The 22,801-nt window shown below is 38.6% G+C and overlaps 1 protein-coding gene across 1 annotated transcript in view; it reads right to left on the bottom strand.

Annotated features, from left to right (window-relative positions):
- The window catches only part of LOC134650887 (cadherin-related tumor suppressor), a 154,794-nt gene extending 133,796 nt beyond the window's left edge, over positions 1–20,998 (bottom strand). The window contains exon 1 of the mRNA XM_063505826.1: positions 15,300–20,998. Coding sequence (XP_063361896.1) covers positions 15,300–20,429 — 5,130 coding nt within the window. The 5' untranslated portion in view covers positions 20,430–20,998. The remainder of the gene's footprint in view (positions 1–15,299) is intronic.
- Positions 20,999–22,801: the final 1,803 nt, after the last annotated feature.

Here is a 22,801-nt window from a genome sequence, read left to right as displayed (position 1 = left end):
AAAACCATAGACTAGGAATCCTCTAGACGGAGTTTAGAGCAATTATTTCAAAGACACGGACGTTACACAAAGACACTTTGACTCGAAAATGGAGTAAAACTACCGTATATTTGTGGCAGAGGGGATAGCGCTAGTATGCTCAGTCTGGAGGATGTCTTGTCTGTGAATAAAACTAATGGGATGATAGAAATTAAGCATTTAATAAAATAGGATAAATGTATATAACGCGATTTTTATGGATTTAAATCTTCACTCTCAGAGTTTGTACAAGTTAACAATTACAGAATATATTTTTGTACATATTTCGATATTATTTTTTTTATGTTCTTTTTTAATTTATAGAATGTTTCTTAACTATTCCATGATTTTAGCGCTGTTGTTACTTTGTCTTATAAAAACGTGTCCATTTTATACAATTCTTTTGAAAAATCGAAGTCAATTTTTTCGAGACTTGTGTCTTAATCTTAACATATCGTTCGTTTTTTTGTCTATGCAAATAAAACTTATTCCGTGTAATGTGTTAACGAACACACGAACACGCATACTACGCGTGAGAATAAAAAGCAAGATTTTATCGTTATCGATGGCGTCTCGGAGCGTCCCTAGTCACAAAATGGCGTTTAGCTGCCGGTTGCGCGAGCGCCGGCCAGCTCTCGTGCCCTCTGCAATTATTGGATGAAATGTAGGCCCTGGCACCGCCTATTATCTCGCTCTAACATTCGGTTGTTTCTACGACTAGCTAAAGTTTGGTTATAAAAGGGTGGATAGTTCGAGATTGGTTTTATTTACGCGCAGACTATAAAAATAGAAAATAAGATAAAGCTAGGTTTAAAATTATAGACTAGCTAGAGCAAAATCCGATTTAGGACTTCTATACAAAGTTGGGGCTATTCTTCAGTGACATTATTTATTCCAAGAAAAACTTAAATTTTAACTTAACTTGCATATTTAGATTTTAATATCATTCATTCATTCACAAATAAGACAGATTTATTAGAATGTAATAATTATCATACATAACAGCGGCTTATTAAAATAATTGAGTTACAAGCTCTCATTCTACATAGTGAAGATTTGCTTCAAAATAAGGTAACGGTGTACGCGTGGGCGTAAAATTCTTAACATTTCACTATCGGCATTTGCATTTTACAGCTTTTATCGATGTACTTAACAAGATTCTGCTAAGGCGAGAACCGACAGCTCCATATACTACATGTTTATCTTATGAGGTAGATATTTGAGACGTAAAGTTCTTAATGGAAATTGTCATTATACGTATACCTAAAGTACACTAAGAAACTGTAGGGCAACTTTACCCACCTAATATTTTCTCGTACTTCACTATCACTACATAGTATAAAACAGTCGCTTCCCGCTGTCTGTCTGTCTGCATGCTTAGATCTTTAAAACTACGCAACGGATATTGATGCATTTTTTTAAATAGATAAGAGTGATTCAAGAGGAAGGTTTATGTATAATTTGTTAATCCGTGCGAAGCCGGGGCGGTATGTACGAGATATTTAAAGGGCGCCAAACCGCGGAATCGATACTACGAGTACGCCACCTCGCATTAAGGTGACATTTAGATGTAAACTGCAACTGCATTACTGTTGCTACGTTACTGCGCTGCTCTGTTACGGCAAAACAGCGTATCTAGATAGAAATGGGTCCATGGGGTCCCAGCGCGCATAAGTTGTTCGCAGAAATCGCGAAGCGTCTGGTTGACGTAACTGGTGACCGAAGAGCTGGCGGCTACCTCGCACAACGTATCAGCATTGCGATACAGCGAGGAAATGTCGCCAGCATCCTTGGTATAATGCCTCAAGGGCCTATTTTAGATTTAAGCTAGTTTTTAATTTCTTTTAGTAATACACTGTATATATCTTGTTTGATAGAAATTATGTAATAAGTTAGCGCTGTGCGGCGTCGCCGCCGCTGTGTCTGTCAATTATCTTGATAATCGTAGCAGTAATGCGGCAACGGACGTCGCTCATTTAATGTCACGTCACGTCACTCATCAAGAAAGTGATAGACACTACAGCGGCGTTGATGCTGCAGCAGCAAAGTTGCCACAGTATTGCAGCTGTAAAGTGTCATTTAATAGAACTTGCTAACTATGTAAACAAAAGTTACTAGTACTTAATTTGACATTCAGTGTCAATTTTAGTATGGCGATTTGTTTACATAGTTAGCAAGTTCTATTGAATGACACTTTAGCTGGTATCTGAATGTCACCTTTACAACCAAATGTGACATTAAAAAACTCTACCATTGTTTAAGCGTCGTAGGTACCTATTCTCGCGTAATAAAATACAACTTTGAAAGGCATTCCAATGTTACATACGTTGTTATTGTTACGCATGGTGGGGCGAGATACCGGTATCACCAATAGTACGAGTAAAAGCCCTGGAATTCAAACTTAACATACTTTAATACAAATATATAACCTACTTTAATACCATCAAGTATATATTTTTACAAGCAAAAGTTTGAGTGATCACTAGAACATGGAAAAAGCATCGATATGTGGGATGTTTATCGATATAGGACTACTCCCTACCTGTAATTTAAGTGTGTCCCCTAAAATCCGAAGCATGTTAATAAATTAGATTGTTTTATTTTTCGTTCTATCTTTTATTTTTCACAGGCTAGATAAAGTAAAAAAATATATATTTACTGACAATAATTTATGAATTTTCCTTGAACTTTGGTGTTGGTCGCTTGTTCTTTTGTGGGCCATTTTGCTAACATGCACCACCATAGGTTAAAGTTTTAATCCGTTTATAAATCATCATAAATTATCATTTTTATTTCCGAGATCTGAATAATGCTAATCAAAAGCCATTCAAAAGAAAGTAACTCGGCGTTTCTCGCCATCTCATCGCATTCGACTGATCAAAGCACAAAATCAACGCGAATGAACCGTTTGCACCAAAATATAATGCGATATGTCAAAATTTATACCTTTAATTGTAATTTAGCACGTCGGCCGCGAGAAATCAAGATGAGAGCGCGTCCCCGAAAATGAAATAAATTTGTGATACGGGGAGGAGAACCTCGGGCAGTGGGCACAATAACGCACTAAATTATATCAAAACATAACGCGACGGAGGTGTGCCCGCGCAGTATTAAAATGCAATAATATCTCCGCCGTGCTGTAATTCTGGCCTGTCTCAGATCACCACAGATTATCGTAAAGTATTTATTTATCCAACGTTCCCTCGGGAGGTTAGATAACATCAGGAAATCAATTTCGCCACGAAACGTCGTGGAGGCGTAAGGTTTGCGGCCTTTAAGTTACAGGTGGCGGTAAAACGATCGATTTAAAAGCTATTGGCATTCGGAACTCAATGGTAGCATCCGATCTATATAATTCAGGAATATTCCACATTTAAACGCTTAAGAGGAAATGAGAACTGCCGTACCGTAGGTACTGTAGTAGATACATTCACTAGAGTTGAACTAATGTTGGTTAGCTTACCCTGCATGGTGTTCGCAATGACAAAATGTGGCAACGTCATCATTACCTAATGTCTAATTTCTATGAAAAGATGTTTATAATAACTCTAACTTCGGCGATTTAAATATAATTATTATGACAATTGACTGCTGCTACGAGTAAAAAAGACTACAACTATGTAGGCATAGCCACATAGCTAACGATCTGAAACACGAAGCTCAACTATTCTCATACGAGATAATTTTGTTTGACATTCAATTTACACATGAGGTGCGTGTGCTTAATGGCAACATGCTAGGACGGTCCATATTCTAAGCTCCCAATACAGAAACATAAATAAGAGAGCTACAAGCCAGCAGGCTAAAGTCCCATCAGGCCGCTGCCAATGATACACAAATCATAATAAACTTCATACAAGTTTAAACTTATGGTCTACATGTCTATAACTACGCCTATATCCCTCGGTATATGACGTAGAAAGCAACAGACCCACTACGAACCGGTTTGGCTTCACGTGAATGCATACATATAAGCCGACCAATTAAGCGAGGCCTGTGACAGTCCGATCACTGTCCCTGCTGCGGTCTTCGGAAAAGGGGACGCGCGGAGGGCGGCAGGTCGGTTTGAGGTGGTCGTTACAGTCAATAGCGATAAGAAAACAAGCACAGTCGAAGAACTGTCAAGAAACTATCTATGAAAGAATGCTTGTGACGATTACAGTTACGAGTAATGCCTTATAATTTGACCTTTTTTATATACATGTACGTATCTATAAATTTCTGACAATACATAGTTTTTTACTCTGAGGTAGGTATTACTTCAATTCTTAAATAAATAAAAAATAAAAATAAAAGTTGAAATTTACAAAAGCGCATTACGTGCAGAAAAAACGTACTAATAAGATACTAACCATAAATCATTGAGACTCTTAACCGATACTATAACGAGGTATTTTAACGCCGCCGCGCCATATTCTTTGTTAAAGGCGGCGGGAAAGAGTTTAAAAATTAAATATAAACAAGAATGCTGGTCAAACCAGTTAAACTGCCATATTTCTCGACATAGAAAATGGCGGCGAGTCCATCGGCCGAGATGCTATAATAGTGTCATTTTCCACCACTCGGCCGCCCACTAGTGGTATCGGGGCAAATCTCTCCGTGCCTGCGATATTGACCTTCTAGATGTTTCATTAGTTAGATTGTCGTAGATAATTTAAAACATAAATAAGTATAAGAAACCATTACAGTTTAAGACGAGAACAACAATACTCAACTCTTAAATAAATATTATTTTGGTAATTATTTTAATGAGTCCCACTCGCGCTAGCATCTAAAATCTAGGGAGGTGCACGGTTCGTCGTTTTTCAAAACAACAGTAAGTATTAAACAATGAAACTTATAAAAATGTAATGCATGATCTCAACTTAGAATAAACTCAATTAAGATATTAAAAACTATGGGACAGTAACATAAATCATACATCATCTTAGATAAGATTCCGGTTACATGTAACTTTGGAGGCATATAATATTACTATTTACAATTATGTATATCTAATAATTTAATGTAAACGAATTGTTGCAATAAAACACATCAAATATCTTCAAACTCTGCGAGAATATTTAAATTCAGATATCTATTGTATGCTGTCCTTTTAGACCGCGCACACAGAGAGCCGTCTCTGGAGTTGTGCGTTCCGCGTTCAGTTCAGAGTTCTGAGGGCCTACCGCGAACCACGTTCGACGTGTTGCCTCCCTGTCACACTTACGTACGAATTTACAAGTGTGACAGAGAGGCAACACGTCGAACGTGGTTCGCGGTAGCCCCTCTGACCGCTCTCTGTGTGCTCGAGCTCTTATTTCAATAACACCATTGTGTAATTAAAATAATTTGCAAAGTCTCCTCCATTTGTGTTTTTGTTCAAAATTACTTATGGTAGCCCAAGCCCAAGAGGGGATTTTTGTGTTTACGTGAGCGCGTCATCAGATTAAGATATGAGTGATATCTTGCTACCTCGCGTAGTCTACCTTTACCCCTTTTAGCCATCTATGTTGAGCCCTTGGTTGGTGGGGGGTTGGTGGGGGGTTCAACAAATTGTTAAGCAGATTGTGGATTTGGTCATATTAGTCCAAATTAACGCTATAATTTTATGCTGTTACTAAATCTGATAATTATTTGCACGCATTTCCTTAATCTGACGGTTACAATGTAAAAATGAGGCGTCAAACTTGTGTTCGTCAGATTAAGAAAATGCCTACAAATAAGTGTTATATTAAGTTATAGAAAAAATATAGCATTAATGTGGACAAAAACGACCAAACCCACGAACTGCTTAACGATTTTTTAATCCCCCACCAACATCCCGAAATTTAAAAAAAATTGTAGACGCTTTCCGGCTCGCTGAAAAAAAAACTTTATACATATAACTTTTTTTTCTTCCTATCATCTAATATTTCGATTCCAATAGGTCTGTACGACGCTCGAGTAAGTACACATTTAGCATCGTCGGCTCCCCAACTATTATGTTATATGTACGTTTCGGAAATTAAATAAAACGGGATTTCAAGTAACCATAAAGAAGCATGGTTAAACATTATTTGAAACATGAAACGGGAATCAATCACACAGTGTGATAATAAAGTTTTTATTGATATAAACACATTAGTACGACCGCTCGACTACGTATTGGAAATTTGGAACCGATCCGACCATCTTTGATTTCAAGCTCATTACGGATTCGTCCCAACCGCAGTCCATAACATTTGACAAATTAATCACTTGGTATATTGGAACCTGATATTTTAGGCGTCCCATACAATTTGTCAATGTTTAATAGCCTCCGATAATGCTTCTCATATATAAATATGTTACCTATCTGCCTACGTACTCGGCTTATGTATAAGAAAATGCTTCAAAGCAGTATTTCAACTTTATCTGAGCTGTATAAACGTAATTTATGACTTTGGATTGGTATAAAAACTGCTTAAAGTAGATTTACGTAATGAACTTAAAATTCTTGCCTAGATTTACCAGTTGTCTAATAAATTAGTTTAATTAGCTTGCTCAGTTTCTCGTGGCCGGACACTTCTTTGCGAAAACTGAATCAACATTCGCTGTTTGTTGAAATAAAAAGTTTGCTACAAACGTGACACCCATGTTTTCGCTCAAGCACTTGCTCTATTTACTTAGTAACAGGTTCCGTAAGTCACCTGTACTCGTCACTCGTTCATCGCGTACTGGATCAATATAGTACCACAAGGTCCTAACTTTGTACGCGGTCCATACACAGTTGTTACTTTGTTTCCTGGGCTTGCAGATCAGTGCGCCTAAGCACGATCTCTCACAACTCTCTCTTCGACGTAAACGATTCGATTTTCTACTCAATCTCACGGCTATTGTATAAGCCACAATTACAGGTTGCTAGGGTCAGGCTAGATTCAGACTTGAGGGCAATTAAAACTGCGCCTTTATGTGAAGAATTCCTTAAAGATTGGCTACCTGTTTATATATGTAGGTAACTATTAAATAAGAGCTTATTTATATTTAAAGCTCAAGTTGTAATATTTAGCTCTAAAAGTGATGGAATCTTTATTTGTATTTATTTCAAGATTTAAGTTTGTGAAGAAACCTAAGGTTGATGAGCTTTCTGTAATATGACGAAACCTGCGCTGTGGAGCTGATGGTATATGCTATTTTTTTGTTAAGTAAATAATAAAGTGTATGATAACTTATATCCAAATAAAAAAAATAGTTTGTTGAATATGCTGTGACTTCAGGTAACTTTAATATGCTCACTCTAACTCGTTTTGTTTTGTTAAGTATCTACCTAAATATTTGTTCGGTCTTTTCAAAGTTATATCAGGTACAACTTCGCTTTTCAATGTAACACAATCTGATCGAATAGGTAAACGAGATAAAAAGTGTAAGTTTTTAATGGACAGACTATTCCCACATTCGAAAGAACATTTCAAGATTACTACCATAAAATGGGCTACTACCTACGTTCGATGGGCCTTATTTTTAATAGCGCCTACTTTAAACCTTATCAGTTTAATGGCTTTATTTGCGATGCTATGCCAATTAAAACGTTTCTCGCTTCATCTTACAATAATAAAATACAAACAATATTAGCGAGGTTGACAGAAATATAGAGGCACGTAACGATTTGCTGCTAAAACTCTAACACCTGTGTAATTTTGTGTTTATTTTATGTTAATTGGACGGCGTGTTATTGTTATTCGAATTTTATTTCAGGTATCATCGCCATTTACGACAATAAAAAATTTCAAGATACCGCAATATTGTGGATTTTTGTACGATATGGTCTGGGGGTAAATTCCAATCGCTTGCTTAGCTCAGACGAACTCGTCGCAGAGTCCGACCAGTGCAAAAGCGCTATTTGATTAAGTAAAGTTGTTAGGAATTAAGGTTACTTTACACTGGTTCATCCAAGAAATGGGCACGCGCGAGCTCGCGCCACCAATGTTAATGCATGATCAGATTAGTTGCGACTAAATACGAACATCGCACGCCATTTAGATATCAATGAACGTGTTATGAGCCCCAAAATGCAGGCTTTGCTAAAATTTGGAGGCGAGTTATTATTAAGAATATACTAACACATTTTATAAGACTCGAGAAGAAAATATGTATAGGTAAGTATTCGCAAAAGGATACAAAAACATTTAGTTTGCTATATTACTTGTGAGGTAATTATTGAATTTAACGAAACATCTACACAAAATACTTAAATAATTTAATTTTTTACGTACCTAATCATGTAAAATAACTATAAGGCAAAATCGTGTACAGCTGCCGTTTCTGTTATACCTAACTGAAGTTGTTATTTAAGAGGCCTTTCCAGATAATGTATTTTATATAAAGTAAAATAATTTTGCTACGTGGTTGTTACGGATCCGCATTCCAATAAACGCAAACCGGAGCCACGTGCGAATCGTATCCAATGTAAAGAAAGACCGCAAACATTGTTTAAGTTAAAAATATTAATATTTTATTCCCTACAATCTAGACTTTAATGAAAAACACTAGTAATATATATATACAAATGTTTAATTATAAAAGCTTAGTATATCTTTATGTCTTAATACCCCAATTAAGACGAAAAGAAACCGAGTCAACTTGTCTGTTTGTCACATTGGTGAAGGTAAAATATTCTATTTTCTATTCTTTTGAAAGATTTCCCGTGAGATTACAATTCGCCGTCGTCTGTTTTTCTCGGCCAGACACTACGTACAGGTTGATCTCGTCGTAGTAATCTTACCTCGACCAAAACTGCCTACATTCATTATTTATTCTTGAATAAATATATGTAATACTCAATCACAACTCGCGTCCAAAAGGCCTCTTAAGGACAATGCATTCGTCTAATTGAGTGACAAGTTGGTGAGCCGTCGTGTTTGTGCGAGTCGTCGTGACCGGGCTCCGCTCGCGCCTATTAACGGCCGATTGAAGCGAAATCGACTCTTGCGCAAGTATAACACCATCCTGACAGCCTTAGGTTTAGGTGCGCCATAATTGTAAATACCATGCTCTGGTACACCTCATCCTAACTTAAGTGATAAGCGACGCTACAGAAGCACAAGTAAGGGGTGATCAATTAATTTTGTTAGAGGATGCAGCGTCATCTTGTAGCCAGAATTTAAAATTAAATAAATTGGCAGTTGTAAGTACTTCAGCCTAAATATTGCTGATCGACAAATGAAATGAGGTTGATGATTTATTGAAATTTACTCTCCAAATTTGTGGAAAAAAGTTTTTCCCGGGAATGAAAATTGGTCAACCCCTATAATTCATTGCTCTCTTAGTAATAAATATATATTTTTGCTTTTGACATGCGCTACATAACAGTCCGACAAGAAATTGTATAAATTAAAAAATGACAACACTGTAGTGTCGTCTCTTTCACGACGTCACTACAATATTGGCACTTTTTAATTTCTAAAATTTCTTGTCGGGCTATATTTAATTTGTCGGTATCGCAGGGTAACGAAGGTGTCAATTTAAAACCAAAATAATTAGCTTGCTTCACCCTTTCTGGGTCCTTTAAGTTTATCAATTTTATCATGCACTAAGTGCACTTCAACGACGATCAATTCATCTTCAATTTAAAAAGGCATAAACGGTATACATATATAACGAATACACTTAGTTCCTATCGACGTTTCGACTTCAGAATTATTTGTATTTAGTATCGTCAAAATGCGTCACTCCAAATCGCCGATTTACTGCCAGCAGTGTTTAACTTATTAGCGTTTCGTTTTTATCAACGGATTTATTGGTGGCCGGTCAGTACAACTTTAAATGTTGGATCAAACATTTAACCTATAGCTGTGCCTTAATGCGTCCTGAGGTGCAATGATAAGGCATTTGGGTGGCGCGTCCTCTGAAAGTGTTATCGTAAGAAAAAAATTACCATGCCATGCCATGGGATAAAGGAAAGCCGTAATCTCTAAAAGCCATTAAGTAATTTCCGTTCTTCTGTTTTTAATACAATGCCAGCAACATGATGGCATGTCACTTGTCAATAGATATAGGGAGTTAACATTGTTATTGGATGGGTCGTAGTTACAGTCGATAGTAGTTCTGACGAAATAAGTTGTTTAAGCGACTTTCAAACACGGGGTCGTGGGTCTGAACTTCGAATCCTGACTCGTTCTCGTGACTTTCTCGAAATGTATGTAACAAATTGTCATCAGTAACTTGTCTATCAGTCAGAGTAAACTACATAGCTTGTCGGTTAAGGAATATGTCTGTATATAATAAAGAATACCTACTAAGGAAACTTTCTTACATTTGCGAGCGCAAATGTGTATGTGAAGTTTCCATCCGACACTGTTAGGGTAAGGGGACTTAAATATCTTCCAAGTCTTCCATGGAAAGGAGCATTCACTAACCAGTAGGAGGTACATATATATTATATAGACTGATGATGATGAGTACTCGTTAGTGTAACCACCACTTTGTGCAAATTTGAGAAAGCATTCTCCGTAACATTTCTTAGGCCATGGATCCAAATTATATTGTTAACATACGTATAGAGGCTCGTGAAGATATTACTTTAATAGTACGTAGCTGGAGTTTGTTTCAAATCATCCTGCTCGAATGCCCTATTTTCCAGTTTCATCAAATGGTACTCAAGAGAACTAGATTTGAGCTCATCCAACTTCGATGTTGAGATGTTTTTGATCACTGATCCCGCTTCTATATTTTTGCTTCGGTCCGCAGGTTCATTAAGGATGTCGATGCCCCCAGCCAAGTTGCATAAATCAGGTTGGGAATGCGGCGCCCTAATGCGCTTTTGGTGTCGGTTGATAGCTCACCCTTTAAGCTTTTTCCACCAATAATTTTTGTAAGTCTCCCCTTATACGGTTTAAGCGGTTTGCTGGGTACGTTTTGATGTCTGATTGTGATTGTCGTTAATAGATTTGGATCGGGATTCCGCGTGGAAACTACGCGGTCCGTTTCGTCCAAGCGGAAGCAATGACGGGTAAACAATGTAGTATGAATGCGTGTGAAGGTAAGGCGGTACGTGGATTGTCTATGTTTTTTTAGCCAGACAGAATCCTACGGAATGGTCAAAGTTTTTTCATCGGACATGACCAGACCATAATGCAGTAAAATAAACATTGTTATTATAAAAAGCGATTCTAGTCTATTTCTTAAGACTCATAGGTACACACTGGAAAATAATAATACAATTATGTATGTAATAGGTTGGAAATATCTAATATTTAAATTTTACTGTTATTTTAAAGATTTTTAAAATAATTTTTGATATTGTTTGGCGGCGTGTAGAGATAAACCAATATGGATAGATAGTAGAAAGGTAAATCTACACGCAGTATAAGGGTTTTACCGTTCAAGGGTGTAATTACCGCCAGGCTCGGAACATAGGCTCCGCTAAGTCGAAAAGCAACCTTATCTGTTGCTATAACATCCAGAAATATCTATGTAGATATTATTACCAGGCCTGACGCCTCGCCAGCCGCATCAAACACATCGTAAAAGTGCATTTTAAGTGCGCCCATAACGTCAACGGTGCGGCAAACATGCAGTCGACGTCCATATCGGACAAGTTTGTCAGTACAAATAGTAGTAAAAAGGCTTGGCACCGACTCCGCAATATAGTGTCGTATGTTATGGCTCAACGACAGACAAGCGTCGGCTTGGTGACTGCCGAACACGTTAAGGAAATGCGTAAAAATTATTGTCAGATTAAGTTGGATTAAGTTGGACCAAAATTACCAAATACACAATCTACTTAACAATCCCCACCAACCCCCCGCAATCTTCAAAAATCTGTAAACGCTTCCCTGACCACTGCAAAAGAAAACATTAAGTATATATAACCTATTATGAGGTTTGTAGAGAACAAGAATAAGACAGTAACATTTACTTTTTATTTCAAGTAATAAATGCGTATATATCGGTTGGTTTACCGCAAATGCAGTCACTTTCTTGTCAAGTCATATGTTATTAAATTTGGTTTATTTATAAAATATATACTAATATATGCCATTAGTAAATAATAGTATATCTTAGTGCAATAAAGATTAAATAAATAAATATGGTAGTCAGCCTCTTGTTTTATAATTTGCGAACCATTTCTGACATGCCATACAATTGTTAAATGCGCCTATATTTTCTAGTTAGTAGTTTTTCAGAAGTAGGTAGATATGTAAGTACTTATTTTTTTGCAGGACGGTTAAAATACCGTTAGTACGCAATCCCATTTTGGGAATAGGTAATGCGCTGATTTAAATCTTCATCAACCACCAGTACCTAGTTAATTGTTTATTACGTTGTCAAATGAATGTAAAAATGCTAGTACATAATAAACAGTCTAGAGATGCCACGAATATTCGGCAACTATTCGGTATTCGGCCTATTCGACCACTTTACCGAATATTCGGTATTCGGCCGAATGTTGCCTACTATTCTATCTTTGCTTACTATCCCTGATTTAGAATAGAATAGAATAGAGAATAGAGAGCGTTTATTCGTGACAAAAAAATATATAAACAGGTAACTAGGGTTTGCAATCCGGATCCGAAATGTATGAAATTATCCGGATCTGGATCCGGATCCGCGGATATTCCCATACATTTCGGATCCGGATTGCAAACCCTACAGGTAACATAACAACATAAAAGTCACGAAATGGTCCCGACTCAGCATGGTGCTAGCCTGGCTAGGTCAGCGCTGGTCTTCCGTCGGGGCCATTATCTAAAGTTATAAAAAAGCACACATTATAAAAAAGAAAAATTAAAAGACACACCAATATTATAACAAAACACAACATACGTAGGTTGTGGTTAACTTAACTAAATATGTACAAAAAAACTTAATAACTACAATAATGTTATACCTACAATAAAAATTAAAGTGAAAACTAAAGTGAGTGGCGGTTGAGGAAGAGAAAATAGGCATTAAGTACTTAGATTTGATTGACTCTAACTACATTCATTAGTTCTGTTTTACAAAAAAAACATCTTGGCAAACGTTGTGCTTTATTGGCGAACAGTTTTCATAATATTTGTGACTCACAATGTTCGCACCTCATTATTATTCTTCTCGGTATTCGGCCGAGAGAGTGGCCGAATATTCGGTATTCGGCCAAAACCACTATTCGGGGCATCTCTAATGAACACTATCTACACTACCTACACATAATTTTACTCGAATTATTGTGGGTTAACATTTTATAGCTTCGTCAAAAGAGTCGGATTCGTAATGCTACGAGAAATTTTACGACTTGAACTCTTAGTTCTTTTACTGCGGGCAAGTAAAAAGTCACATCTGACTTTGGTTACTATAAAAGGCCCCTTTCAGTTCGAAGGTTAATCGCTTCCAGCCAGAATCGCTCGGAACGCGTGCAGCATAAACCCAACCATATTGTCAACGGTTTCAAACAATTGAATGTCATCCGGTTTTCGAAACACTTCGCTCGCGTATCTAAATTTGAGATGAAAAAATCTTCAAGCCACTCTTAAATCTTTTATGACTCACATTTTTAAGGATGTCTCAAAATTTGAGACTTAAGCACCTAAAGCTGGGATCGGAAATCACTTCACGATAAAAAGGACTCGGAATTTTTAGTGTCATACGTTGAATTGGCATAAGTATAACAATTTGGTCGCCTTTATAAATAAACGTAAACGTTGTTTTAGGAAATCAAAAGGTTTTTGAAATAAATGGTTAACGTAAAGGAATGTCAGGTACAAAATAATATCAAACAACTCAGGGAAAGAATGTGTGAATGCTTCAAAGAATAGCTTACTAGAAACTTGTTTGAGATCCATCCGCTCAAGTTTATTGTGCGAATCACGGCTATTTCACTACAGAACGCAGCAAAAGAATGCAAAGTTAATGAAGAAATGGCTAAACCTTTAAGTAAGGGCAGGCACCAGATGTCATAAACTCTCTCAACTGTATCTAACAACTTGGTTTACAAAGTTGCGGAGAGATACGAGCGTGAAAAAAGCGATCGTTACAGCTCGGGGGTGTTTGGTCTATAAAACATTTAGAGCATCTCTAGACGAGCAAAAAGGCGCTGATAAATTGTTCACTTACGCTAGGTTCTTTTTACGTTTTACGTTTCGTTAGTGCTTGGTAGAAACATTGTAAGGAAATTAAAGCATGTATTTTTTTTGTTACACTAATTAGAGCAAATTAGAACTACATATATTAAAATGTTACCCGTTGACCACGAACGCTGTAAAGGGTTCGAAACGTCAGGATGTAGTATAAATGCAGTATACGCGATATAATCCGTTTTAATATTTAAATTTTATATTAAAAAATTAAATTTTCACACCTTTTTTGACTTTTAAATAAACCAATCAATTGATTTAGTTAAAATGTGTACTTTAAACTTTTATAAATATTCAATAAAACCTCGAATCATACAGAATAATTTATAAAATTAATGTTGAATTGGAAACATTAAAATAGAAATTTAAGCAAACGATAATGCGTGGAATAATGAAGCGATACGATTAACAGACGAAACCCGTGCTCCTCGTGTAATCTGCGGAGGTTTCAGAACGAATGTTAAGATATCGTTCCGAGGCGCGACTTATCGCTAATTTAGAACCGCGATTAGACAGCGGCCGACCGACGCTAACGAGCATTCGTTTCAAATAAATATCCCCTTATTTTCCGATGTTTTGTTTGACCGACAATTGCAAGCTTAATTGGACGATAGTCCAATTAACATGTTACTGAGCAGAAACAATAAATGCCATCTGACGATACTTTATAATGACAAGCCAATAATTGTATAGACATAGCAAATAAATCAGGGTAGCAGAACTAGACTATCATAAATAATTAGGTTTATCCTTAACGTCAAAAACAAGAGAAAAAAAGAGAAATCAAAATGAATCGAATGAAGTATGAAACGATTTGACTTGAGCGCTAAGGTAGTGCGTTTATCGTGGGGTCATAAATGGTAATCGAATGCGCTAGATCGGGTTAGCGTAGGTAATTCCTGCGTCGCTAGTCAGGGCTACATTTATTGGAGCCAATCGTAAAGTTCCCAGAACACAGTGCGTTCTGTACTGTTTGTACAATCCTCATTTGCGTAGGGATGTTGCCACTGAACTTATTTGCGTTAACTTGCGACGGCGACGCGCCCACGCTTTGTGTGTGAACCCTGATGGTTCTTTCAAAATGTTTTAAATAGATGAAATTTAATTAATACGCGATTATTAAAGGGTTATTAAAGATTCAATAAGCTTGGTACAATCAATTTTAAAAACCTATTTCAAGTTTAATTCTTAAAGTATTATGTCTAATTTATAAATATTAATCCTTACCTTAGTTGTAGTGGTTTGCAGAGGCAATCCCGAAGACACGGCACAAATTTCCACTTCATATCTGTCAACACCAGCTTCTCGATCTAAAGAAACAGCGGTAGACAAGATTCCTAGAGAAGAATCTATGTCAAATAGTCTGTCCACTTGTCGGCCATCACCGGTCACATTCACTATGTAATACTCCAACCCGGATTTGTAATTGTTTGTTAAGTTTAACACCGCCGTACCCACGGGTTCATTCTCAGCCACTGATACCGATCTCGGGTTCGTCCAAGTCACGCCTTCCAGCTCACTGCCACCCATAATCACAGTCAGGTAAGTCTCAGTACTTTTCTGTTCACTCAGCACCGCTTCATCCGTTGCCTTGATGACAAGGTTCCACCGCGCTTCTGGCTTTGCTGGCGGATACCGAAGAGTCAGCTCGCCATTACTTCTATGCAAATCAAACAAATCATTTCCACCGTGAATCAGCTTGTAGGTGACCAGTCCGTTCGTTCCCGAATCCAGATCGCGTGCGATCACGTTCATGATGAATAATCCCCTACCGGCACTCCTTCCTAGCCTCTTGGAATTAATCACGGCTGCATTCATTGATACGAAGGTTGGCGCGTTATCATTAATGTCTTCTACTATAACCGTGACAAGCTTCTCGGCAGACAGCCTGGCCGACGCAGGTTCCGCTCTGTCATACGCGACAACAGTTATGCGGAACGTGTCAATACTTTCTCTATCAATGGGCAATAAAGTATGAATGACCCCTGTTACATTATTTATAGCGAAATGTCTTTTGTTGTCGTTCGGGTCTTGGTGCGTGATCGAATAATAAACTTTGCCATTCAAGCCTGAATCTGGGTCTTCTGCGGTAACCGTAACTATCGGGGTATGCTTCGGAATCCCTTCTCTAATTTGTCGCACAATAGCTGTATTGGTGAATATGGGCGCATTGTCATTTGCATCGATCACGTTAACGATGAAGGAAATGCTCGAAGATAAACTTGGGTTTCCATTGTCGGTTGCAGTAATATTCAAAACATATGACGTCAAATCTTCATAGTCCAATTGTTTATGTAAGAAAAGCTCACCCGAATAATTATCGATGAAGAATGACTCTTTTCTATTACCTGACGTAATTGAGAATTGCACTTCTCTATTGATACCAAGATCCGCGTCTGTTGCATGAAATTGGATTATCTTTGTATTGACAGGTTCTGTTTCCAGCACAGACACTTTCATATGGGTTTGCGTGAACACTGGAGCATTATCGTTCTCATCAAGAACTTTAACGGAGATGGTTGTCGTGGCGGACAGCTGTTGAGTTTGTCCTGAATCGTGTGCTAATATTGTTAGCTGATAATTATCGACTGTTTCTCGATCGAGGGACTTTTTGATCAACAATTGACCCGTGGCTTCATCTAACATAAAGTTACCCATATCATCTCCTCCAACGAGCTTGTAATATATATCCCCATTAAGACCTTCGTCAGCGTCAGTCGAGTACACTCTCATTATTGAAGCTCCAACAGAAGCTCCCTCAGACACATCCACTTTGTATGGAGTTTTCACAAACATAGGAGAATTGTCATTTACATCTGTTATGTAAATTGTAACTCTAACGGAATCAGATAATCTTTGTTTTCCGTTGTCAGTGACAGTTACTGTGAGTGTAATATAATTTTGTCCTGTATTGTGTACTAAGCTTTCTCTATCAAATGATTTCATAGTTTTGATAAATCCATTTCTGGTATCTATTCTGAAGTCATTTTGCGCCGATGAGAGGCTGAAAGTCAGTTCAGCGTTTCGTCCGATGTCTCGATCAGTTGCTGTCAATTTACCCACGAAAGTGTCTTGTGGTTCATTTTCTTTAATTTTGAATACAAACGTTGTGTTTGTAAACTGTGGACTGTTATCATTTTCATCGAGTACGTGAATAACAACAGGTACTTGTGACGATCTGGTTGGCTTTCCCTGATCCGAAGCTACTATTGTTAAGGAGTAATAGTCCCGTTCTTCGCGATCTAATGGACTTTTGACGTAAAGGTATCCATCAGGAAATATACCAAACTTGTTATCAGTATTTCCTTCCGCAATTTCATACGATACTAAGCCACTTGCATCAAGATCAGCATCTGTAGCAGAAATAGCGAAAAATCGAGTGTTGACAAGAGTAGATTCTAGTAACGAAGTTTCATAAGAAGTGTGGTCGAACACGGGAGTGTGATCATTTACGTCGTCTATTATTGCAGCTATGGAATGCTTAGTAGCAAGGGCAGGGCTTCCATTGTCAGTTGCTGTAACTTCAATAGGCACAATACTGCCAGGCTCGTTCGATATAGGCTTGTTAAGATAAATTACTCCAGTGGTTTCTGATATACGAAAACTATTATCAGCGTTGTAAGTCAATGTGTAAGATACAGTCCTATTTGAGCCAGAATCACGGTCCGTAGCTCTAGCGAAATAAACTTCGTGGCCTACAGCCATGTTTTCAGGTATATGAATTTCATCCTTATCTTCGATGAATACAGGATAGTTGTCATTTATATCCAAAACAGATATGTTTACAGTAGTGAACCCAAATGCCACACCACTTTTGGCAAGTATTGTTAGATGGTAGTTCATTTTCTCTTCGCGGTCAATATTCGACTCTGTTGTAATTATGCCACTCCTTTCATCAATCTTAAATATATTTTTAGGGTCACCCTCCAAAATATGATAAGTAATTCTTTCACTTGACATCCGAGCACTGACCTTACCAACAAAGCGGCCGGCTTGATATTTTTGTGTCCCTTCATCTTCAACAATTTTAAAAGTGTATCCATTATACTCCTCAAACTCAAGATTTTTACGCTGTGCCATTTTGATGATTTCTACTATAGCATCATCATAAGCTCTCCTGTTTCCTTTATCTCTGCAAGATATTTTTAATGTGTAGGATGCAGCCGGCGCTTTGTGAAAATCTTTTTGTAAGACGACATTTCCGGTCCACGGTTCTACGTCAAAGAATCCATCTCCGCCGCTTTCTAGCTTGTACGTCACTCTAGCGTTATCTCCCTCATCTAAATCAAATGACTTAACCTGTACTATAGTAGAACCCGGTGGAACATCTTCACTAATACTTTCTATATACCTTTTTGGGTAGAATACCGGATCATTATCATTTACGTCAAGGACATTCAGATAAACTGTGGCAGTAGATGACTGAGGCGGAAATCCTTGATCTTTGGCTAGAACTTGTATTTCGTACAGACTAATTCTTTCTCTGTCTAATTCAATTATTGTACTGAGTTGGCCAGTTAATGGATCTAGTATAAACGTTTTGGGATATTTTCTCTCAATATTTGATGGCAAGTAATATGAAACTGAGCCGTTAGTGCCCTGGTCGTAGTCCGAAGCGGTGAGGATTAAGATTTCTTTTATTGGCTTAACATTTTCATGTAAAGTAGCATTAATTTCAGTCTGCGGAAAAGAAGGCGCCTCGTCATTTTCATCTAAGATAGTTATTTTGAGTCTTGTGAATGCCCATTTAGGATTTGGTCCACCATCCCTAGCAGATACATTAAGTTCGACAGTACCTTGTATTTCTCGATCTAGAATAGATCTTGTTGTTACTAATCCAGTCAAATGGTCTATGAAAAACCATTGCTGTTGATTTCCGTCATAGAAATCGTAATATATTTCTGCATTTACCCCTGTATCTTCATCTGTAGCCGTAATACCAGCAATATACGTACCAGGAGGTGCAAGTTCACTTAAAATAGCAGAATATTCTGATTTCTCGAAAACTGGTTCATGGTCGTTAACATCATTAACATGTATAACTAAGAATGAGGTAGCAGTTCTTGGAGGACTACCTTTATCAGTAGCAACAACAGTTAAATTGTACTTACTGATCTCTTCCCTGTCAAGCACACCATTAACATGAACTATATAAACACTGGAGGTATTCTCCAGCCGGAAATGGTTTAGCTCGTTACCAGCAGTAATTTTAACACTAGTAATCCCATTGAATCCCGCATCTAAATCAGTTACAGTAATGGCGGCGACTAGTGAGCCGTTCTTAGCGTTTTCATCGACTGTGGCAAAGTTGGCTGTGGGTGGTACGTAGGTAAAGGTAATGACTGGGTCGTGATCATTTGCGTCGATGAGATTGACTGTAACATACGTTCTCGCGTCCTGCCGGGGTACACCGTGGTCCCGCGCAATGATTGTCAGCACACAAGTCATATTGCACGTCATATTACTACAATACTTTGGGCAATTTAATTTCTTAGCAGTCGTTATCACTCCGGACTCGGGATCCACCGCGAACTGCTTCTCGGTATCCGTCACTTCGTATGTTATTTTACAGTTGTCACCTAAATCACTGTCCGTTGCTGTCACTTTTAGAACAGTGGTTCCCAGCGGCACGCTCTCGTTTAACGACACTGAAAAATCACTTTGATCGAATATCGGTGGATTGTCGTTAACGTCTAATATCGTTACGTTCACTTGTAGATACCCGTATTTAGGCGGACTACCGCCGTCGCGTGCCGATATGTTCAAGATATAGAAATCGTTTGTTTCCCTATCGAGTCGGCCGGTGGTTTCCAGATGTAGGTAGGACGTTTGTCCACTGGGATTGACAGTAACATTGAGACGAAACTTTCCTTCACTGTCACCATCGACGATCCTGTAGTCATTAGCGATCCCATTTTCTCCCAGATCTTTATCAGTGGCCGCATCGAGCAGCAGCTTGGTGCCGGCCGCGGCGCTCTCGGAGAAGGCCACAGCTATGCTCGGTTCAGGGAACTCCGGGTAGTTGTCATTCACGTCCGTCACTCGCAGCCTAACCTCTATCGGGTACGTCGGCTGACTGGACAGCACTACGAAGGCGTAGCGATCAACTGCCTCCCTGTCAAGAACCACATTAGTTCTGATCTCTCCGGTGACAGGGTCGAGAACGAACTCCTTCGGGGGCTCATTGAAGCGGTACGTGAAGCCGGGTTTGGTGGGGATCTTGCCGACGAGTGTGCCGGGCGGCTGGTCCTCGGGCACGCGGAGGTCGACGCCGGTGTCGACTGCCCGCGACTGCATCTGCTCCGCCGCCGCCGGCGCCGCGAGCGCCAGCAGCAGCACCACAACGCTCATCATCATGACATCAACAAAAACATTATCGGCGAAAGCGCTCCGTCCTGTTCGCACACTAGCGCGCTCGCTCGCCTCAGGTATGCAACATGGCCGCGACCTGCGCGCACGAATATCTCACGGAAAGTGCGACCCGCCTGCGCCTACGCGCTTCGTAAACACACGTGACACGCACTGCACTACAATCCTTCACTCACAGAACAATCTTTCACTGAACTTTAGGTATCTTCGAGTTTTTAATTCAAGCACGGTCTGTCATAACTTTGGAGTTATGTTTATGTCGGTGTGTCAGCTGGGCGCGAGGCAGCGCGGCATGCGGGTCGCGTCGCGGTCGGCGCGGCACTGGCGGGCGGAGGCTTTCACGCCGCCCCTCCCCCGCAGCTTTCAAAGCTCCGCTGCGTGATGATGATGCTAAGATAACGGCCACCGAACGATTCTACTGCTTATTGTATGATACCAGTCATTCCGAGAAGCTCGCATACGGCACAGGTAGGCCGAAAAAAACAAAGTTTACCATGGTTCTGGCTCAGGTAAATTAAGATATATTAAGTTATTGCCGTCATTAGGGTTGCACGACTCATAAGGGTTTTTATGTCCAAACGTGATTCAATCATGATTTTAAAGTATTATGCAATTGGTCCTTCTAACAACGCTTCTTACAAAAAATTAGCCTTTTAATTAATAGGTATTAAAGACTTGCATTTAAAAAATCTTAACGTTCCTTCTTTGCTGACAGAATGAAAGATTCTTAGAGTAGGGATATATTAGCTTTATATGTGTCGTCTCTATATTTACGAGTATTATTTAATTGTATGTGTATATTAAATTAAACAGGTAGGTCGGAAACCTACAATGAGGCCAAAAAGCTTACGCGTTGATGTCTTTCGTATACGAGTATATGGTATGTATGCTAGGAAAAAAAGCAAGCCGGTGCGCACCTATTTAGGTAAATCGATTACCTACGTAGTAAAATACATAATTAAATTCGCTACAGTAGCCCTTGAATTGTTTCGTTGAAATACTATTTTTTGTGGTAATTATTTTATCATATCCTAATAGGGGAAGCATTATATTTGTAAACCCTGAGGGAGAATGATGATTATAATTATGTAAAAAAAAGCGGCCAAGTGCGAGTCGGACTCGCCCATGAAGGGTTCCGTATTTAGGCGATTTATGACGTATAAAAAAAACTACTTACTAGATCTCGTTCAAACCAATTTTGGGTGGAAGTTTACATGGTAATGTACATCATATATTTTTTTTAGTTTTATCATTCTCTTATTTTAGAAGTTACAGGGGGGGGGAGGACACACATTTTACCACTTTGGAAGTGTCTCCCGCGCAAACTATTCAGTTTAGAAAAAAATTATATTAGAAACCTCAATATCATTTTTGAAGACCTATCCATAGATACCCCACACGTATGGGTTTGATGAAAAAAAAATTTTGGGTCACAAAGTATGGGGAACCCCAAAAATTTATTGTTTTTTTTCTATTTTTGTGTGAAAATCTTAATGCGGTTCACAGAATACATCTACTTACCAAGTTTCAACAGTATAGTTCTTATAGTTTCGGAGAAAAGTGGCTGTGACATACGGACGGACAGACAGACGGACAGACGGACAGACGGACAGACAGACAGACAGACAGACAGACATGACGAATCTATAAGGGTTCCGTTTTTTGCCATTTGGCTACGGAACCCTAAAAACAAAGGTAACTGCGCCAAAGAAGGCCCGTTTCTTACGCTTGGCCACTTTCGAAACTTAATTTGATTATTTTCTATGTGTAAACAGGTTAAAATTTTGAGTCCATATTCGCTAGTACAGGATGATCGGTGGCAGATTTCCGATTTCTAAATTTGATTGAAAAAAAGTACAATATATAAACTAAAACTATTTACTTTTAAAAAGAAGGTAAATGCGGGTTTAATTTGAAGCTTACGCGTGCGAAAATTATTTGGATTTGAAATCGGAAATTTGCCACTGGACACCTGTACACTACCTACCTACCATAGACAAAACTGTAAGTTTGTTCATAATAAAGTCGGACCAAGAAAAGTCTGCAGCGGATTTGATAGCCCACACAGGGCAAGTGTTATTTTAAACGTCAAACTTCTATGAAATTATGAGGTATAAATAACACTTGCACTGCGGGGGCTATCAAATCCGCTGCAGACTTTTCTTGGTCCGACTCTAGGCATATGACGATGGGCCTTCCTTGGGGCAGGTATAGGCCGCGTAGCCAAAGTGCCAATCGCTCCGTAGCGATCGAAACGCAACGTCAGTGTCGCACTAATATGGAAGAGTGATAAAGAGACACAAAGCGATTCGATGGCGAAGCGATAGTGATTGTCACCTTGGCTAGGCCACCAGATGGTT

Source organism: Cydia amplana, chromosome 1 (assembly GCF_948474715.1).
Source record: "Cydia amplana chromosome 1, ilCydAmpl1.1, whole genome shotgun sequence".
NCBI lineage: Eukaryota > Metazoa > Arthropoda > Insecta > Lepidoptera > Tortricidae > Cydia > Cydia amplana.
Note: the sequence above shows the minus strand (reverse complement) of the source record. Positions and strands in the feature narration are given on the sequence as shown.